This window comes from Amborella trichopoda, chromosome 4 (assembly GCF_054954075.1).
Source record: "Amborella trichopoda isolate Santa Cruz 75 chromosome 4, AtrichopodaSantaCruz75HAP2 v2.0, whole genome shotgun sequence".
Lineage (NCBI taxonomy): Eukaryota > Viridiplantae > Streptophyta > Magnoliopsida > Amborellales > Amborellaceae > Amborella > Amborella trichopoda.
Genome location: NC_142339.1, coordinates 39,988,333 through 40,009,214, shown reverse-complemented (window position 1 = coordinate 40,009,214; position 20,882 = coordinate 39,988,333). Strand labels below are relative to the sequence as shown.

Genomic DNA, 20,882 nt, shown 5'->3' with positions numbered 1-20,882 from the left:
ACGAATTACGGGTGAGATGGGGATGCAAGACTCGAATAAGACAATAAATAAATAAAATCAAGAACTTAAAAAGTGTATGGGCAAGTAACCTTGTTCTATTTGGGTTCATGAAATTGAGTACGTGAGTAACCTTTTTGGTTTTGTTAATCTTCCCTTTTTTGGTATGGTTATAATGAAGATTTCAAGATAAAGGAATTACAGTACTTGAAAATCAAGTGCGTACTTCTCGTGCATGTGTTCTATTTTTTATGCGTGGCAGGAGAGAGAGAGAGAGAAAGAGAGGTTTTAATGATAGGACTACCATGTTTGTTTTTTTTTTCTCTAATGGGTTCTTCAGCTTGAGTGGGGTTTAATGGGGAGAGAGGGAGAGAGAGCTAACCGTTTTACATTTCTTTTTTTCTTTTTCTTTTTTTTTTGACAATTTAACATGTTAGTTTTTCAATGACACTATCTCAAATGAATGCTATATATGAGTAGGCAAGATCCCCTATCATTACAAGTGAAATGACACTGGAGATATAAAAATAAAAAATAACAAATTTGAGTTAAAGAGATTCATTTTATAGCAATTAATAGTACTTCAAACTTTATTTTTATTGTAAAAATTGACAACAAATACTCAGACATAAGATATGTTTTTAGTATTTATGTATTTTCATTAAAATAATAAAAAACCATAATCAACGTCCGTAATGAGAGCTCATATGGATGTGGGCTTTTCAAGCCATGGGTTCCTCCTTGTCTTTTCCGCTTAGTCACATGAACATTGTTGAACAGTTAGGTTTACCGTCCCTGCCTGAGAAAGGTAAGATAATTTGAGAAATTTCAGAGGAGCCTTGCTTTGGGAGGTTTGGTTGGAGAGGAACAGATGCAACCTTGAGGGGTTGTTTTAGATTTTCACAGAGTGAAAGACAAGATCTTCATAAAGGTTTTGGTTCTCTAATACTAAGGAAGGAGAAAGGGTTAATAAGAATATTTGGTTTTGGTTCTCTAATACTAAGGAAGGAGAAGAGGTTAATACGGTGATCTTGTCAATCAATCTTCCTTACCCATTGCAATGTTGCATCAGACGTCCGTACCGGTTTTTTAAACCGTTATAACGGAAAGGGCCCAAAATAGGCCATTATAACTTATAAGGACGACCCCTTGAAATTTTTTATTTTTTGACAAATTTGCTGCCTATCCAATTTTTTAATCATCGGATCGCTTGGTAACATTAATTGACTATTTAGACTTTATTTTTTTAAGACTTAAGGCAGTCTTATGTTTTTAACTTGGGACCGCATTTAGACCTCATGTTTTTAAGGTTTAAGGTGGTATGATGTTTCTAACATTGTTGTATTTACACCTCATGTTTTAAAGGTTTCTAACAGCGGACCGTGTTTAGACCTCAATTTTTAAAGGATTAAGGTGGTTATAAAATAAAAAATAAAAAATTAATACACAGTCCAATGTTTAAAATATCGGACTTAGGGTAAACTTGGAAAAAGATAAAAAATCAGGAGTACGAGGACCTCTGCATAAATATCGCATATTTTTTAACCATCACGTAATAATGGTCAAATAAAATGGTACGAACATAATTTTTAAAAGAATGACTTTATGTGATCGAGCTGGATTATATACTTTTTTTTTTTAGATCACTCACAAGTAGTCCTTTTACAATAAATTAATTCAAAGGGAATAAAGAAACAAATCTACGATCTCAAAACTTGATGCCACTTAAAATCTTTATTTTAATAACCAAAGAAATATACATACCAGTAGTTTAAAAAACAGATCGATGACCCGGATCGGACATCCCAAAAACCGATCCGGATCGGCGAATCGGCGATCCGGATAGAGAATCGGGCCAAATCGCTCGGATTAAGCCTTAAAAAAATTCATTAAAATTATTAAAATTCATTATAAATGTTGTTTTTAAGGAATCCAATAAGAAATGGGATACTACATTATTAACTTTCATTGTTTTCATCAATTTATGAATATTGAGATGTTCTTTCCCTGTAAGAACTTATGTTGATCATTAAATTTACATCACATAAAAGAAATCATAAAATTATCATGGATTATGTATATAATCATATATGGACTACAATAAAGAGTTGCCTAAATCGATGAAAAATTGGCCACTAGAATCTCGAATTGGCGGAAAACCCTAATCCGCTAAAAAAACTCAAATTATTACAACCTAATTAACTATAATATTATATACCAATAATATTTTATAATTATTTTATTATATAAATAATAACAAATCCAAAATATTTTATAATATCATCTAATTTAAAATGTATTATTGACAACTGTAATAAAAATAGTACACTACATGATTTATAATACAAAAATTAATAAATAAAATAAAAGATTTGGTTATCAATGTAGAAATTGTTAGAATGCGTACCAATTTTTTTAAATTTTTTAGGTTTCTAGAATAAATTAGTGGAAGAGATTGTTAGTAGAAAGAGAGAGACTTCAAATGGCCTCATTGTATGAATCATATCTTTAAATTAATATTACTAAATTTATGTTAAAGACCATCATATTATAAAAATAAAAATATAGTTAGACCATTTATTCATAGATTGTAGTAAGAAATACCTTTTATTTTTTTGACAAGAAATACTTATTGTGTTATGTTTTATTTTTTTTTACAAGAAAAATATGATACTTGTTGATTATCCTTTTTTTTTTTTTTTGGACAAAAGAAGAAGATGTTGTACTACATTTTTTTTTGCTTGTTGTATTCCTTTTTTTTTTTTTTTACAAGAAAAATAAAAAAATGATGCTGCCAAAGTATATTTTATTTTTTTATGCCTTTTTTTTTATTTTTTTGCAAGAAATACTTGTTATATTACTTTGTATTTTTTTACAAGAAAAATAAAAAAATGTTGTATTATCTTTTTATCTTTATCTTGAAAAGCCTTTTATTATTTATTTTTTCTATTTTTTTACAACAATATTTTCTGCCATTATTTATTTTTTTGACAACAAAAATATAAACGAGGACGCGCACTAAGGGTTCGAACTCTAAACGTCCACAAAAAAATCGGAGATGTCAACCAACACCGCCACATCGCCTAATGTGATTTTATTAGCTTCTACAATAATATATATTCATTCGTCTTGCTTTAATGATTTTTTGTGGGAATTATCCCGCATCGAATGATGAGCGTTGCTTTGTTCTCTTTAAATTCCTGCGTAATAGATGTTGCATGGCGCGTGTAGAAAAGCGATGGGGCAGACATGTGAGGTGAGTTACCAAGTGTGGAGGATTTTTAGGTGCCACGTGTTGCTCCCGTGAGGCGGCCATGTGTAAGACTCGTGATTCACTATTGAGAATTGCCTTGTTCTCTCTGGACACAGGTGATTCCCGATTTTTTCATGGAACCGGCTCGGTTGCAGATGATTCTCGAGTCGAACCGGGCGAGTCCGGCTCGACTCGACGAGTTTTCAAACCCTGATACAAACTATGTTTGAGAATAATAAAAGACACCAAAAATAAATATAATAAAAAACAATAAAGAGAGTGTTGGAGATTATCTCAATCGAGCTTCTTACATCCCACACCGAGTGATCAATGGTCAACCTTCAATCTCAATCTTGGGAATGTGAGTTTAAGCCAAACCCTCCAATGGAACAAAAACTCATTTCAATCTAAAATCTCAAACTTAGGTAGAACCCTTAATAATCTAGTTGATAGAAATAACATCTTCTTACTACACCTTTAACCATTTAGGCCATATCACAATAAGATGGGAGAGAGAGAGAGTTGTAATAAGAGAGAGAATTTCTATGGAGAGAGAGGGAGAGATCCAATATGTGGGGTGTGCCCCCCATGTCAGTCTTATGAAAGAAAAGAAGAGAAATGGTCTAGATAATGTGGGTAGCGATCATCCCCTTTTATAGTGCTTCAAAAGGTTTAAGGGTTTCTTAAGGTTTTTCATGGTTTGCTTCTTCTAGTGAGATTGAATATACATAATTGATCTTGAGTAACTTGTGGGGTAAGAGATAGGCTATCAAGATCATATGAAAGGTGCTAGAATATTTATCCCTTATTTTTTACACCATTTTTCCATCAATTAAAATAAATAAAGAAATATCAATTAATAATATTATGTTTTCTATACTCATGCACAAGCCTCTTCACACATTCCTTATTTGGTTTCAAAACTTTATCAAAATCCAATCTTTCCAAAACTTGGGCTTCAACTCAAATTGCATGATCACAATAAAATGGAAAGCTCCAAGAGGTGGGGTGTACCACCCATGATGGCATGGGCCCCACCAACTTGTCATGGTGGGCCTATGTGCACAATGGACTTCCATGTAATTTTAAATAATATTAAAATCAAATAATTATTTTAGAATTTATTAAATCCATTTGAATATTTAGATCAATATAATATCAATATCTTTATTTATAATTTTAAATTTTATAAAATAAAATACCGAGAGATCTAAAAAAATTCAAATAACAATTCTAAAATAATATAACATCAAAAGAAACATAATTAAATTTTTTGATGGGAAAACGATCCATATGGTCTATGAACAAATAAATAAGGACTGGGCACTCCACCTTCTACTGTGGACTACGGTCCACTCATGCTTTCTCAAACCAACCCAGTGTTGCCCATGACCCACAGTCTATGCAAAGGCTCATTAGTAGATCACCAAAGGCTAGCCAATGGGCAAGGGGTCATAATCTCAGCCTATAGATTTCAGGTTCTTCCTTAGATACGTATTAAGGTCACCTAGACCTAATGCAATCCACAGCTCTATAATGCATAGAGATAATCTCTCGTACATGCATAAACTTCATCCTGAAAGGTGGTTCGTTTTTCCAAAAACGGCTATCATATGTGCATGCCGTGTGAAGGTACACGAATGAGGCTTTAAACCCTGTCACTGAAGGCCTCCATCATACACAAGGGTCACACAGTCCTTCGACTCACTCATCCAAGCATACTCCAACCTCATCAAGGGACGACCTATTATAACCCTTATCGGTTTATTCTCTATACTCAAGTAACATGGGTTTTTTCTAACCGACTCGCCTAGCTCGTCAAGCTCAGTCCGGTATCAGCAAACATTGTTTGCTTACTATGGTCCACACAAGATTATACTCTCACTGAATTCATGTTCTATTATATCAATAAGCTCAATTACAAGCACTCATAAAGCCTTTAATAGCCACACATACCCAAAAAATTTCCCTATTTGATAATTAAGTGCATACTTCTTGTGCATGTGTTCTGTTTTATGTGTGTGGTAGTAGAGAGAAAGAGAGGGAGAGAGAGAGAGAGGTTTTAATGCAAAGACTACTACCATCTTTTTTTCTAATGAATTCTTCAACTTCAGTGGACCTTAATGGGGGGGAAGGGAGAGAGAGTGAATCGTTCTCCCTTTTTTATTCTATTTTTATTTTTTTTAACAATTTAACATGTTAGTTTTTGAATGACATTATCTCAAATGTACGTTATATATGAGTAGGCAAGATCCCCTAGCATTATAAGTGAAATGACATTGGAGATATAAAAAAAGAAAATAAAAATTTTGAGCTAAAGAGATTCATTTTATAGCAATGAATATATTTTAAACTTCATTTTGACTGTAAAATGATTGCAATATGAGATAGGTTCTCAGTTTTTATGTATGGGTGCAGTTTCTATAGGGTTGCAACCTTAAACAATCTAATTAAGGCACACCTCCAAATTTTATCATAACATGTAATTTTAGTGAAAAAAATTCTTAGGATTATCTTAAAATCCATTTTCATATCGAATTATAAAATTTTAAACTCCAAAAATGGTTAAAATCAAGTAGATTTATAAACATAGAAAAACATTGAAAATGGACAGTCTAGATAATGTATTGCAAGATGCACTATTTTTAGGACTTTTTTTTTTTTTTTTTTCATATTCATACATCTCGATGTCGAGATAATCAGTTAGAGGTTTTTTCAACATTAAAACAACCTTTTTCGATGGAGTTTCGAGGTGCATCTGTAATTCTACATTTTAAGGTTACAACCTTATATAAATTTTTTCCTTTAATGTACTTTTATTAAAATAATTAAAATTCATAAAAAATATATCCGTAATGAGAGCTTAACAGGATGTGGGCTTTTCAAGCCATGGGTTTCTCCATGTCTTTTTGCCCCTTAGTCACACGAACATTACTGAATAGTTAGGTTTACCGTCTCTACCTAAGGAAGGTAAGTAATTTGGGAAACTTTTGGAGGAGCCTTACTTTGGGAACCCTTGAGGGATTGCTTCAGATCATCACAATCTTTGGTTTTGATACTGCAATACCAAGGAAGTAGAAGGGGTTAACAAGGTGGATGTTATTGTAAACCTTCACAATCTTGTCAATCAATCTTCTTTAAGGATTAGATTGAAAGGAAGGTGGATTCCCCCATTGCAATGTTGCATGTTTAGGGTTCTCGAGAACCCCTTAGCTTGCGGAATTAAGAATCTCAAATATCGAGATTCCACCCAAGATCGTGTACATGATTGACTAAATGCAAAGTAGATGAATACAACTATAAATCGAATGCTAGAAATAAAGCAAACATAAAAAGTAGATCACAACAACATACGATTTACGTAGCTCACCCTGTAGGACTACATCCACGGCTTCGACAACTAGAAATCCACTATCACAACGAAGATTACAGTTTTGGGTTACAAGAGATAATACCTATCTCTAAACATCGGTAAAAGACCATCACCGATCTTCCCTTAAACTCGCTCTCCCGATTGAAAAACACCGCCAATCAACATCCTCTTTCCCACCGCAATACCGCTACTGGAAAGATAACCTCAATAGCAACATAGAGATTTTCTCTCTAGAAGTGGAAGTTAACCAATCCAAAACTCATAAAAATACCGCCCCTCTCTCAGAGACCATATATCTCTCTCTTGGAGACTCATCTCCATATTAGAGATCCATTCCCATAACTCCCAAAGGGGTGACCCTCAAAGGATATGAATTATGTCCTCCTTCACTCTCTTATAAAGATATCACTTTCTTGCTTCCTAAGAAAGTCAAGTGTATATTTCTCATAATACCCTAATCTTTAGAAGAAAATATGGGTTTGGTGATTTAGCTATCACCAAACTCAACAATCTCCACCTTAATAGCAAAATCACTACAAATGCCTGAGCAACCTTCATTGAATAGATTTCTTGATTTCTACATACTTGCCTCTATTGTGGAATTTCCACAAACAATTTGTTTTCTTATTTTTCCACCTCAAACCATGGATATTCTTGATTTATTCTCGCTTACCTCCATTGTGGAATTCTTATAAACATTTTGCCTTCATATTTCTCCACCTCAAACCATGTATCCATAAAACTTCATCATTTCTCTTTTTCTTAATATAAACCTTAGCCCCGTACACGCCTTGTGCTCTGATACCAATTGTAGGATTCTCGAGAACCCCTTAGCTTGTGGAATCGAGAATCTTAAACACTGAAATCCCTCCCAAGATCGTATATATGATTGACTAAATGCAAAGTAAATGAATACAACTATAAATCGAGTGTGAGAAATAAAGTAAACATAAAAAACACACCACAACAACACACGATTTACGTGGTTCACCCCGTAGGGATACATCCACGGCCTCGACAACTAGAAATCCACTATCACAATGAAGATTACAGTTTGGGTTACAAGAGATAATACCTATTTCTAAACATTGGTAAAAGACCATCACCGATCTTCCCTTTTAAACCCGCTCTCCCGACCAAGCAATACCGTCGATTAATATCATCTTTCCCACCGTAATATTGCTCTTACCATCACCGATCTTCCCTTCTAAATCCGCTCTCCCGACCAAGCAATACCGTCGATCAACATCATCTTTCCCACCGTAATACTGCTCCCTCATATCTCTCTTTCGTGGAGACTCATATCTATATTGGAGATCCATTCCCATAACCCCCAAAGGGATGAACCCTCAAATGATAGGTATTATGTCATCATTCACTCTTTTATAAAGATATCACTTTCTTGCTTCCCAATAAAGTCAGTTTGCTATTTCCCATAGTACCCTAATCTTTAGAAGAAAATATAAGTATGGTGATTTAGCTATAACCAAACCCAACGACATCAAACATAACCTTGACGGACGTTTTTATGGGAATCTGGGACTTGTAGGGATAGGTAGCATTGTTCTCTGAGGGTGCCATGGTGTTTGGTTTCTCTGGTCCATATGGTGTGGTTACGACAAAGTACGCATAAATGCTAGCGGTTCTACAGGGCCTTAAGCTTTCGCAAGAGAGATGTTTTGACTACTGTTTGGTTGTTGAAGGTCTATCTTAATGTTATAAAATGGTGCAATAATGTCGGCAAGCATGATGCATAGGGGGAATTTGGATGCAGATAAGGAGGTGGCTTTTAAGCATGTATATGGGGAGGCCAATAATGTGGCAAAAGGTTTGGCTAAATTTGGGGTGGATTCTTCACAATTAACAGTGTTTAATTATCTGCCTTTGTATTTGTTTGTATCGCTTCGTTTGATTGACAAAATTTTGTGCTCTGGTCCAAAAAAAAATTTAAAGCGAGGTTTTTAAGAAATTTTAGTGATTTCTGAAATTTTTTGAGGATGGAGCCGCTTCACGCCGATCCGCATCACCCATCCATTTTTTTTAACTTTGATCTGTATACAAATCTAGGCGTTAGTTGGCATGTACCCAATTGGAATATATTTTTGGATGTTATGACTAGTTTAAAAAATGGTTGCACCGCATGTACCAATTGGAATATTTTTTTAAAAAGTTTATATAGAGCCGAGGTTCTAACCAATCAAATTACAGCCATGTCAAAAATTTCACTTGAAGAGGTTGTTTTGATATATAAATAACCTCAAATTGATCATCTCAACATCAAGATTGCATGGACATAAGAAAAACATGGATTTCAAGTTTTGAAAATAGTGCTTCTTGTAACGCATATTTGGACCATCAATTTCAAGATTTTCAAGTTTTTCATAGATCTGCTCGATCTATACTATTTTTTAAGCTTTAAATTTTATAATTAAAGATGAGAATATATTTTGAGGTTATCACAAATATTTTCAATATTGAAACCACACTTCTCGACACTAATTGAAGGTTTGGTTTACTTTGATTCTATTGGCTGTACACAAACCGCACCCTTTATTATTTGTATTCTAGCATGTTTTTTAATTCTTCTTGTTTTAGAGATAAGATCAAACAGTACTTTATTTCTTAAAAGGAAAAAGTTTATATAATGTCATCACCTTAAGATGTAGAATTAAGGTGCACCTCAAAAATTTCTCGAAAAAGGCTATTTTGATGTTGAAAAACATCTAATTGATCATCTCGATATCAGATTTATGGATATGGAGAAAAGAAAGATTAGTCCCAAAATTAGTACATCTTACAATACATTATCTAGACAATCCATTTTCAAGATTTTCACGTGTTTATAGGTCTACTTGTTTTGAACTATTTTTTTAATTTAAAATTTTAAAATTAGCAATGAAAATAAATTCTCACACCATTCTAAGAATTTTCAACATGAAAATTACATCTTATGACAAAGTTTGGAGGTACGTTTTATTTTGATAGTTAAGTTGCAACCTTATGCAAACTACACCCTATTTTAAAAGGTCTTCACTCGTATTCCTGGGGGTGACATTTGTCTAATGCTATACAACTTTGGAGATTAAATTTCCAGTATTAAAAACTTTCCATTGGCTTATATTCCATACATCTCGAAGTTGAGATGATCAATTGGAAGATTTCCAGCTTTAAAACACTCTTTCTACTGGGTTTTTAAAGTGCACCGTACTTCTATGGTATAGGGTTCCAACATTATTAAACTTTTGCCTTTCTATTTCTTTTTTGGCTCCTCAAAAATTTGGAGAGAGACTCAACAAGTTTACACTAAAGCCCTTCTCTTTTAAGGTCAGGTGTGCTATGTTTTTTCTAGTCATAAAGTTTCTTTTTATTCTTACAATACGTGTCCACTTCTTAATTGCTGCTCAATTATAAAAAATAGTATAGATACATAAACCTGTAATTATAAAAAAAATATGTGAAATAAGTTATTGTATACAAAGGAAGAATATATTAGGTGTGAATAAGGGTAATATTTTTAAGGGCAACCTTTCTATGCTGTCCCTACAACCTCCCCCTTATCCAACCGTCCATTCTGAATGGAAGGCTAAGATTGCCCCAATCACGTTACTTCTCTACACTATTTTATTTTAAATTTTTTTCTATAAACTATTTTGACACCAAATTTTGAACGTCTACTCCTTCTATTAAACTCGCACTAGCAAAAAATATTAAAAAAATATTTTCAATAAAATAAAATGATCAAAATACCCTTAAAAGTTTCAAGGGGTATTTTGGTTATTATATTTTATCGAAAAATTATTTTTAATATTTTTTATAAGTGTGCTCTAATAAGAAGATAGCACGTACCAAATTTCATATTCATACAATTTGTATAAAAAAAAACTAAAAATAAAATACTTTGAGATGTTAGATTTAATATCAAATGGTGAGTGGCTCTCTTGATCAAAATTAGAAGGCTGGATGGTAAAAAAAATATAGAACTTTCATGTTGTAGGGGAAGCATAAAAACCTTTCCCTATTTCTAATCTACATATTTTTTTTTAAAGAACTCCAAAAGAAAAAAATTTCTCTTAGTGCAAGTCGACAAAATATTAGTCTAATTTTATAAATTAATTTTTATACCTCAAAAATAGTTTACAATTAATATTTAATTATAAATTTTTAACATTTCAAGAATTTATATCTATTCTGTTTTCCTTTTGCAATTCCAAGAAAACCTAACATCATAGAGGTGTATTCAAATTGTATTGTTGCTTTTCGTTTCCATTTCTGATTTCTTTGTTCTCATATGTCCTCTTATATTTTTAGGTGCAACCCATATGAATCTACCAGTATAATATAGATTTGAAATTTTGAAGAAGTTTTTTACGCGGACGAAGTTGTTATGAATGGCTCATCTCCACCATCCACTGTTGAACGTGGGTGGAGTCATGTATCTTGACATGATACATGCATGATAGACTACACCTTTCTTCATCTCTCTACAACACAAATTGTGTATGCAATTCAGACCACTCGATCTCTCAGCGCTGCCCATAGGAATGGGCTCAAGTTTAGGTGGTCCGACTGACAAGCCAACACAACGTGACGTCTTGAATTTCATTTGTCACTGGTAAAGGACCCTTCCAACTGAACTACCTAAACAAACAAACAAAAAAACAAACCTCAGCAGCCCATTGGAAGTCAACCATAACAATAAAACACCAATAGGAATGATCAAACAAAGCAAACTGTTAACATATGAAAATGGAGTATGAACTTTGCGTCAAATCAACAACGCCCACCACAAAAAGATACACAATTGATAATAGTCTACAAGTAAGAAATCTCCAAATCAAAAAGCAATAAAATGCTTTGGGTTGAAATAGTTCCACTTGCTACTTTGGATGACATCTCATCATCAGTAAAATTGGCTCTCTTAACTCAATTCACAATTTAATAGAATATATGAGCTTGCACCAGCACCTTCTTCTTGGTCAGGAATGCGAATCGTCAAGCAGAAACTTCTGGAGTCAACAATGTAGCTGGAAGTACAGAAAGCAACCATGACAAATAAAGCTTTTTTTATACTGAATAGTACAGTGAAGGATGGTATGGATGCTACTTGGCTGTATTCCTCATAAAATCTCTGATATCTGCAATAATACCAAACTTTTTCAAGCTAAATTATTTGCAAATAGGACCATTAACAATATGACATTCAAAATCTGAATGATGCATAGTTACTAAGTACATAATCTACAGAACTTGATGGAGATGAAACAATCAGCCATTGAAACTCACATGTATAGGCATCTCTTCGGTGACAATGCCACAACTTTCTTCTATGCTTTTGAGGGTGATTACCTCACCTCCAACAACCATGTTGATCACGATCCCATCTGCACATATTTACGGTCATCAGCATATGCATTTCATTCCCAAAGAATTGGTAACAGGCAGGAAGAAAAACCTGCTGACAAACAACTTGATATGCGCCTTAAATATGCTTCCTGTAAGTGAAGAAAACAATTCATGAATCAGTCAAAATGTCTGTCCACAAAATATCCAACTTTAACAATCATGTTCACATCAAAATATCCCATTGTAGCAGAAAGACTATTTAATCGATAATAAGGAAACTGGCATCCAAATTCATAAAGGGTTACAAAGGGTAGAGCAAGCACAAAGCTTCATTTCTGGTCAAAAGAGAGATTTATGTCAATTATGCTTTTTGGAATTAAGCGACTTATAACCATAAACAAGTCCACAAACACTAAAACCGATGAGGAAAATTTCCAACCTCAATATGGATTAGTTAACCATTTTGAAAATTCAACTAACCATGACTTCATACTTCTGGAAAAGCTTGCGATTCCAAATCTTTTCGGGAATCGGAATCACAGTATCACGGGTGCCCAGATGATTTCGATAGTTGGAATCGTCATCTGTACAATGCATATCAAATGAGAAAAAATTCATACCATTTAGAATTGTGTTCCAATCCAATATGAACTGAGATTCCTATTTGTTAGAAGGAAAATTGTTTCATGGGGGCTGGACCGTATTTCTACAATATGCGGTCCAGAGGTATAAAGCATCCATCTTTAAGATGGATGCAAATAGGTAGTCCATCTAAAAAAGTGCAATTAACGGTTCCAATGTTTTCTTGATATAATTATTATTTCTAGTTTTAAACTTTTCAGTTTTTTTCCTATCAATGATCTCCATGTTAAAGATTATATATTACCTAAAAATTAGGATCAAATTATATTTAAAAAATATAGTTATTGCCAAGCCCGCATTCCTACAATATGCGGGCTGGCCGCATAGAAACCGTGCCCTTGTTAGAATCACGGTCCCAACAACTTGGAATTGAGATTCCAAACTTACAGGAATCATACACACCAAACCACTTGGAACCATGCCAAAAGTTATCAAGAAACGAGTTCCGAAAGGCAAAAAATTTAAGGTGTTAGATTATCATTAAGTAAGAAAACCTTAGTATTGGACTCCATACATTGAGTACGCCTACACATGTCTCTCCAATTATTGGAATCAATGCCTTCGACAGCCCTCCCTTAACATTGGAATCGATCATAAGTTGTCCACAAGTATTGGAAACAAGGTCAAGCACCCTTAATTAAATACTTTCCTAGAGCTTTTACATTGAATCATGAAAATAAAATTACTTTTCTTTATTAATTATATATTTTCCAAAAAGACATATTAGGAATGATGAATTTTAAAAAACAAATTATTAGTCTGTTTACACCCATAGAGTTTTTAGATACCCATCATATATTAATTATTCATGAATTTTAAAAAACAAAATTTTTCCAATGACGTTTTAAAAAAATGCAAAGATTCAAGGTGCAAATAGACACGAATGGCTAGCAGTAGCGTCTCTCCTACCCTCATCTCCCTCCCCGCCTCATCTGGTTCTAACCTCGCTAAGCTGTACAAATCCTCCCTGGTTGGTGTCTTCCATCCCCAGTGTAATGACCACAAAGGCATAGAAAGATGGGCCAAGGATAGCTGGAAGGAACCACAGCTCAAGTGTAGGCTCTTTCCGATAGGTCCTACCTGTTTCCATTTCCCTCCATCGCAGTAGCTGTGTCCATCCTTCAACGTCCATCCTTGGGCTCCTTCAAGGGAGCTTCCCTAAACCTCTCCAAATGGCCCGAAGATTTGGGAGCCTTCCACCAGCAAAAAACTTGGATTACGGCTTCTGGTATTCCCCTTCATTCCTCGTGCCAGGATACCTTCAAAGCCATCGGCAATGCCTACGGCTCCTTCGTAGCAGTTCACTGGAAGTCAATGGAGAACCTTTTGCTAGAAGTGGCCGAAGTTCAAACCCCCAATACATCCCACCTTTCCTCTGGCTAGAAGTGGCTGGAAACTTCTTCCGGATTTTCATTTCTTGGTCGACGGCATCTCCTGGCTAGCCCCGCCTCGCCTCGTCTCTCTGATGGGGCTCTCACAGAGTGCCTTTTCTCACGAAGAGTCTTTCGTTCATCCACCCGATACTTCAGACCACTAGACCCTCATCTCTAGAAGATGTAAAACTAGCAGCAACGACAAACCTCAACCCTTTAGACACCCACGGAAAGGACTCCTCTCAACCTATCTTACTTCCTCAATCTCCTCATCCACCTCAACCACCCTCCCTACGCCCGCCCACGCCTCCTCCCCCACCTTTAAGCCCACCTCTGCCACCACCACCACCTCCTCCACTTCCATCCCAACCACAACCTCCACCCCCTCCTCCCCTATCCCTTTCCACTCCAACCGCCCCTCATAATCTCAGCGTTGACCTTGACTACCGCCATGCCACTCGGCAGTCCCCAGAGCTTATGGGTCGGGCCATAGCCAACCCAGCTCAATCAGGCCACCCACTTCATCCTGACAGTGCCCTGACAACACCGCCCACCACTGATGACACATTGACACGAACGACTGTTCAGGTACCTTCGGATGGACGTACGCATGCCCCCTCATTCCCCCCCCCGGGCCCGCCGATGTCCTCACATGACACTTGTAAGTCGCTGCCCCCTTTCCTGACACCTCGAACTCATGACTGCAGGTCAGCCTTGAAGAATTCGAGAAACGGTCCTTTGGGTCCAGATTGTGGGAAGCTTATCACTTTCAAGATGTCCTGGATCTGTCCTTGACCCTCATCGATTTCATTGACATAGTTCGAGTCCACCGAGGGAGGGGGGGAGAGGATCCCCCATGATCTCCATTGATAGGGACAAACCTGTTGAGTCTAAGGTGGATGGGACAAGGGAGGGTAAGGCTGGTAACACCGGAAACTGAGACTCGTCTTCTTCAGTGAGTCTGAAAATGCCTGTGGAGAGACCGAAAGGGTCCCCTGTCGAGGTAGAAACTGGTTTAACCGGAGAAAGGTGTGGTGAACAAGTGGCCTTAATTGAGGGGGGTGATGCAATAGAGGAGGTGGGGAGTCTTCCAGATGTGGGGGTGAAACGAGATGAGTGTGAGGGCGGAGACACCGAAGATGGTCAGGCCTAGGGTTGGTAATGGGGGAGTGAGTGGTGGGTTGAGAGGCAATTTGAAGGCCCTGAGAAACAAGGGTAGGAGAACTGGCGTGTTGAGAAGGGTGGAGGAGGGGTGTGGGTGGGTCAGGGGGAGGCCTAGGTTGGTAAGGGAAAAAAGGGGTTGAGAAATTGTGTGGAAGTAGAGCAGAAAAAGGGTCAATGAAGGTTGGGGGAACAGGTAGAGGGGATGGAGGATAGAAGTTTGGGATAAACACGGGGATGGGAGAAGGATGAACAATCGGGATAGATATGATGATGGGGTCTCCACTTAGAGGGTCAGTAGGGAGACCCACTAGAACAGGTGGGAGCAAGGCACGAAGCAAGAGGTTGGGGTCCATAGGTTTTGTAATTGTCTCCGCTCGAATAGGGTCCTGAACAACCGAGAGAGAGGTCGTGCTTCTGTGATTGGTCTGCTTAGACAGGGTCCACAACAGCTGATGGAAAGTGGTCGTGCTGTTGTGGTTCGTCTTCCCAGTCTGAATCTAAATCGATGAGAAGAGGAGAAAGAGGAGGTTACAGGGTAGGTCCCTGATGAAAGGGGACTAGAAAGGGAACCATAGGTTTGGCCAAGTAAGACAGGGAGCGGTCCCTCATAGCCGCCGCTTCGGGATATTGCGGTGGCAATGATGGCGGGGCCACTGTGGGGTGGCGGTGTACAAGAGGTGACGTCGGGATGGGAGGCTTCAGAGATGGTGAGGGTAGGCCGAGAAAGGGTAGGTGGAGCGTCTCTGGCACGGAGCCGAAGAGGATCTGCTTCCGATGTACTGATGGAAGGTGGTGGCAGGTTTGGGTGAGGGTTGCCTCGGGATGAGGGTCAGGAGGGTTGGAGTAAGAAAGGTACCCGGGAGTTAGCCAATTTGGCTTGTACTATCAACTATTATAGACCTTCTTCCTCCAACCTTTCCCTGTCTATCCTACCTAAAGATCACCCCATAGGTTTTTTAGTCAGGCAATCCCTCAAGAACTCTCCTCTTGCCTTTCTCACCGCAATATTGATACTCTCATGGAATATCAGAGGGCTTGGACTGCCACAAAAAAAGGAAGAAGTCAGGGACCATTGCTTTAGGTTTAAACCAACCATTTTGGCTCTTACAGAGACAAAACTCCCTGAACCTACTTTGATTCATGTGCGACAAATTTGGGGGCACAGACCTTGTCAATGAGTCACATTCCCAGCTGAAGGGGCAACAGGAGGAATATGGGTCATTTGGGACCCCACTGCACAATCTCTATTGTCCCACCAAGCTTCCAAATTCTCTATTACCATCCTACTCTATAGGATCCCTAATGGCCTGCCCTGGAAATTTTCCACGGTCAACCCAATTTGGACATCGACCGACTTCTCCTATGGGAAGAATTCAACCAAGTTGCCAATCTGCCCAATCTCATCTGGTGTATAGGTGGGAATTTCAACGTTACGAGGTGGTCCCATGAGAGAAACACCTCAACTAGAATCACCCCGACAATGTCAGCCTTCTCCAACTTCATCACCTTGAACAACCTGCTGGACCTTCCCTATCAAGGAGCCCAATTTACCTGGTCCAGTCATTCATCCAACCCCACCCTCTCAAAGCTTGACCGATTCCTAATTTCTATACACTGGGATTCTACTTTTCCTAAGACCCACTCTTTGGCTCTCCCTAAACCCACCTCCGACTACTGTCCCATACTTCTAGACTCCAAACAGGCAGAGTCTAGACCTAAACCCTTAGGTTCGAACTAGCTTGGTTAGAAGAACAGTCACTCCTTAACCTACTACCAGAATGGTGGACCTCTCTCTCGAATATGGTTGATGGCTAGGCTGGCTTTAAACTTCAATGCAAGTTGCAATTATTGAAGCGTCACCTTAAATCCTAGAGTAGGGTCTACCGGGGGTTTTAGGAACACAGAAATCAGCTTCCCTGCAAACCATACAAACTCTAGACTCGCTAGAAGAATCCAGACCCCTCTCGGTCCCTAAATCCACACTCAGAGATGAACTGAAGCTCCAATACCAAGCCATCTTAAAGGAGGAAATCTTCCAGTATCAGAGATCTAGGATTAAGTGGCTTAAGGCCGGGGACCTCAACACTGGATTCTACCATAAGACTACCAATTGCAGGCGCAGAGACAATACAATTATACGCCTTCTGACCTAGACTCTGATAGAACCCTTGGACCCAATGGCTACCGTATTGCACCGTTCAAACTCTTTTGGGGATCTTTTAGAGAGGACTTACTCAAACTGTTTGAGGAATTCTACTCAAGGGTTATCATCAATAGGTCCATGAATGCCACTTTCATCACACTCATTCCCAAAGTTGAAGGGGCAACCCAACTGAAAGATTTCCGTCCCATAAGCTTGGTGAACTCCACCTACAAAATCCTAGCCAAAGTCCTAGCCTCCCTCCTTAAAGAGGTTCTCCCTTTATTCATTTCAACTTCCCAAAGTGCTTTCATCAAGGATCGACAAATCCTAGATGGGGCCCTAGTGGCTCATGAATGTATTCATATAAGACATCTGGCCAAAGCCCCTGGAATTGTAGTTAAGCTGGACTGGAAAAAGACCTACGACCATGTAGATTGGGATTTCCTTGAAGAATCTCAGTCCAGGATGGGATTCGGTTCCAAATGGAGAGGACGGATGAGAGCATGTTACTCACATCCTCATTTCTCCATCGTCATTAATGGTACCCCCAAAGGATACTTCCCCTCTACCAAAGGCCCCATTTCTATTTGCCATCGCAACTGAGGTCTTCAGCAAGTCTATATCCAGAATGTTTACGACTGGACGATTGCATGGCTTTTCGGAGGGAAATCAGGCCCCCTCACCTTCAGTATGCAGATGATACATTAGTATTCTACAATGCTATAACATAAGAGATTCACAATCTTTTCCTATTTCTCTGCTGCTTTGAATATGCAACCAGCTTTAAAGTCAACTTCAACAAAACCAAGATGATGGAGGTAAATGTGATCCAACAACCCTATCCACCTTTGCCGAAAGATAGGGTTGCAAGGCCGAAGCTTTGCCTTCCAAATACCTAGGTCTGCCACTCTACTTAGGCAAACCAAAATTGAGATTGTCGTCTCATATCATAGACAAAGTGGACCGTAGACTTGTAGGATGGAAGGGTCGCTTCCTTTCTCCGGGAGGAAGATTAACTGTGATCAAAGCCATTCTGGCTAACATCCCGGTCTACCAAATGTCTTTATTCCGCATGCTCGTGGCAATAAGCTGCAGGTTCGAACAGTTAATGAGAAGGTTTTTCTGGTCCGGTGATGGAACCAACAACAAATTTTACTTACTTGCTTGGAACAAACTTTGCCAATCTAGGCAAAGGGGAGGACTAGGAATCAGAAACCTTAAAACTCAAAATTTAGCCCTCCTCAGTAAGTGGTGCTGGTGCATGACGAACCTGGGGAATCAGCTGTGGATAGATATACTCAAGCACAAATACCATCTTCCCAATACATGGCTACCAAATTGTAGGACCAACCAAAGATCTTCAGGCATTTGGAGGTCGATCAGTTCAACCTTCCACGCCTTCAAGTCCCGATTAGATTCCATCTGAGATCAGGTAACCGTATGCTTTTCTGGCAAGACCTATGGTTAGGCCACACTCCTCTCAGCGACAGGTTCCCTGATTTCTATTCTCTGCCTCGAGATCAAGGGGCTACCATAGCGGATGAAATGCTATTGGCAGGGTCCTCTCGCTCGTGGAACCCAGTATTCAAGAGAGCTCTTAAAGACCCGGAGATTGGGAGCTTCACAATTTTTTTTTTTGGTTTTTTGATAAATTGTGAGCTTCACAAACTTAGCAGCAAAACTACATGCCTGCTTCCTTTTACCCACAGGTCCCGATCATATGATTTGGGCACCTGCTCCTTATGGCCTATACACGGTTTCCTCTTTCTATTGAAGCCTTTCTTTGCCCCTACTTTTCCTTTGGCACTTGTGGCCATAGCTGCTCATGCCTGAGACTCCTTCTTCTCCCCCCCCCCCCCCCCCCTTGCCCTGCCAAATCCAGATCTTCATGTGGCTAGCTCTCTCTCAGAGATTCCTCACAGTAGATCAGTTGCAGAGAAGGGGTATTCCAATACCCAATCGATGCGTCATGTGTCAAGCAGCTGAGGAAACAAATAATCATCTATCGCTGAATTGTCCCTTTGCCTTCAATCTTTGGGGGGCAATTCTCAAGCTATTCAATGTTTAGTGGGTGCTACCGATAGAGGTAACATCCATTTGTTCAGCCATCAAACCCTATCCTTGGCCAAAGGCGGGGATACTGCTCTGAAAATCCTCAGTGGCAGCTAATCTATGGCCCATATGGATCGAGCGCAACAACAAAACATTCCGGGGAGAGTACTCCCCTTGGAACAAAGTTTTTAACAAGCTCAAGTCCACAATCATCTTCTGGGCAACCAACCATCGGAGCTTCAAAGGAGTTCCAGTATCGGTTTTCAGCCACGATTGGAGCAATGTCCTCCAAGTCCATCGAGTGCGTCTGATCAGGACCACTAGGTGGAAGCCCCCTACAGTAGGAGAGATCAAACTGAATTTCGATGACTGCTCCATCGGGAACCTGGGCCCGTCAGGTGTAGGAGCCATGCTTAGAGACCACCTCGGCTCTACACTAGCCACAGTATCCAAACATATTGGCCATACCAACTCTATGGAAACCGAAATCCTCGTGCTTTTGGAAGGCTTGAAACTCATACAACCCTTCCACCTGCACTCTTTAGTGGTGGAAGGCGACTCCAAGAATACCATTTCTTGGGCTCAGAGACTTTCTTGCTGACCCCCCTGGATCCGGGTGCAAGTGTTTGACAAGATTCATCAACTTTGCAAGAATATGTCCATTGTGTGGATGCATACATGGAGAGAAGGAAACCAGGAAGCTGATACGCTCGCCAAAGAAGCAGCTACGATGGCGGACAATTGATATTTTTTGGGTTTCAGCTTTTTTGGACTGTTCTATTTTTTGATCTTCAGATCGACCTATTTTATTAGGTTGCTACCCAGTTGTAACCTCCTAATAAAGGACTTGATCCTGCCTTTTATTTTGTCTTCCCTTGAGGATCCTTTTCTGTGAATTGCCAAGGTCTTTTGTACTCTTCTTTTCTCTCTATTAATTTAAGGTTAACATTATCAAAAAAATAAAAAAATCCAAGGATTCAATAAAATTTTGGCAATCATATTGATGTTGTGGATCTTAGATTCAATATCTCTAATTGCAATTCCTAAAAATTGGAAGCGAGGTCTCATATTGGTTGAACGACGGTCTTGTACACTTATGAATCGCAAAATTGGGTGATGTGGCATCTAGATTTCAAAGATATTGGTACCAGATTCAAAAAATGTCGAATCGTGATTCTTAACTTCCAGGAATCAGGATTTGTAGCAATTCCTTCATAGAAGCGAGGAATAGCAATTCCAAACTAGAATTTCTACCTAGGGTGGACAATTCTGGTAACTATAGCTCCAAATGATCCAAATGCCTACCTTGGCCTGGAAGAGCAGCCCAGGTCTAGTGTCTTCTACCCCAAACTGATCAAACGACGGAGAAGTAACGGGAATCTAACTTGGTCTTCTATGATGACCAGGACATTACATTAGCATCTACGGACAAGGTGAAGCACGTCTCTTTTGTTGTGGGACTGTTAGAGCCCAGACATAACATGTCACTATTTTCATTAGGGCGAAGGGTTGGGGCATGAAGATGCCTGTGGGAGCATCTGC

General features: G+C 38.5%; 1 protein-coding gene across 10 annotated transcripts in view; it reads right to left on the bottom strand.

Annotated features, from left to right (window-relative positions):
* Positions 1-10,943: 10,943 nt before the first annotated feature.
* LOC18423743 (initiation factor 4A-like protein) overlaps positions 10,944-20,882 on the bottom strand; it is a 31,714-nt gene continuing 21,775 nt past the window's right edge. For 5 of the 10 annotated variants that reach the window (XR_016054463.1, XR_016054464.1, XR_002283372.2 and 2 more), the window contains 4 exons: positions 12,076-12,115; positions 11,907-12,004; positions 11,589-11,758; positions 10,944-11,261 (listed from right to left, as the gene is read on the bottom strand). Coding sequence is in view for 5 of the 10 variants with exons in the window: in XM_020675984.2 (XP_020531643.1) it covers positions 11,741-11,758; positions 11,907-12,004; positions 12,076-12,115 (156 nt within the window). In the remaining 5 variants the exon portion in view is untranslated. Of the gene's footprint in view, positions 11,262-11,313; positions 11,759-11,906; positions 12,005-12,075; positions 12,116-20,882 lie in introns of those variants that run through there. The other 5 variants (XM_020675984.2, XM_088865219.1, XM_020675982.2 and 2 more) reach the window with 1 other exon arrangement.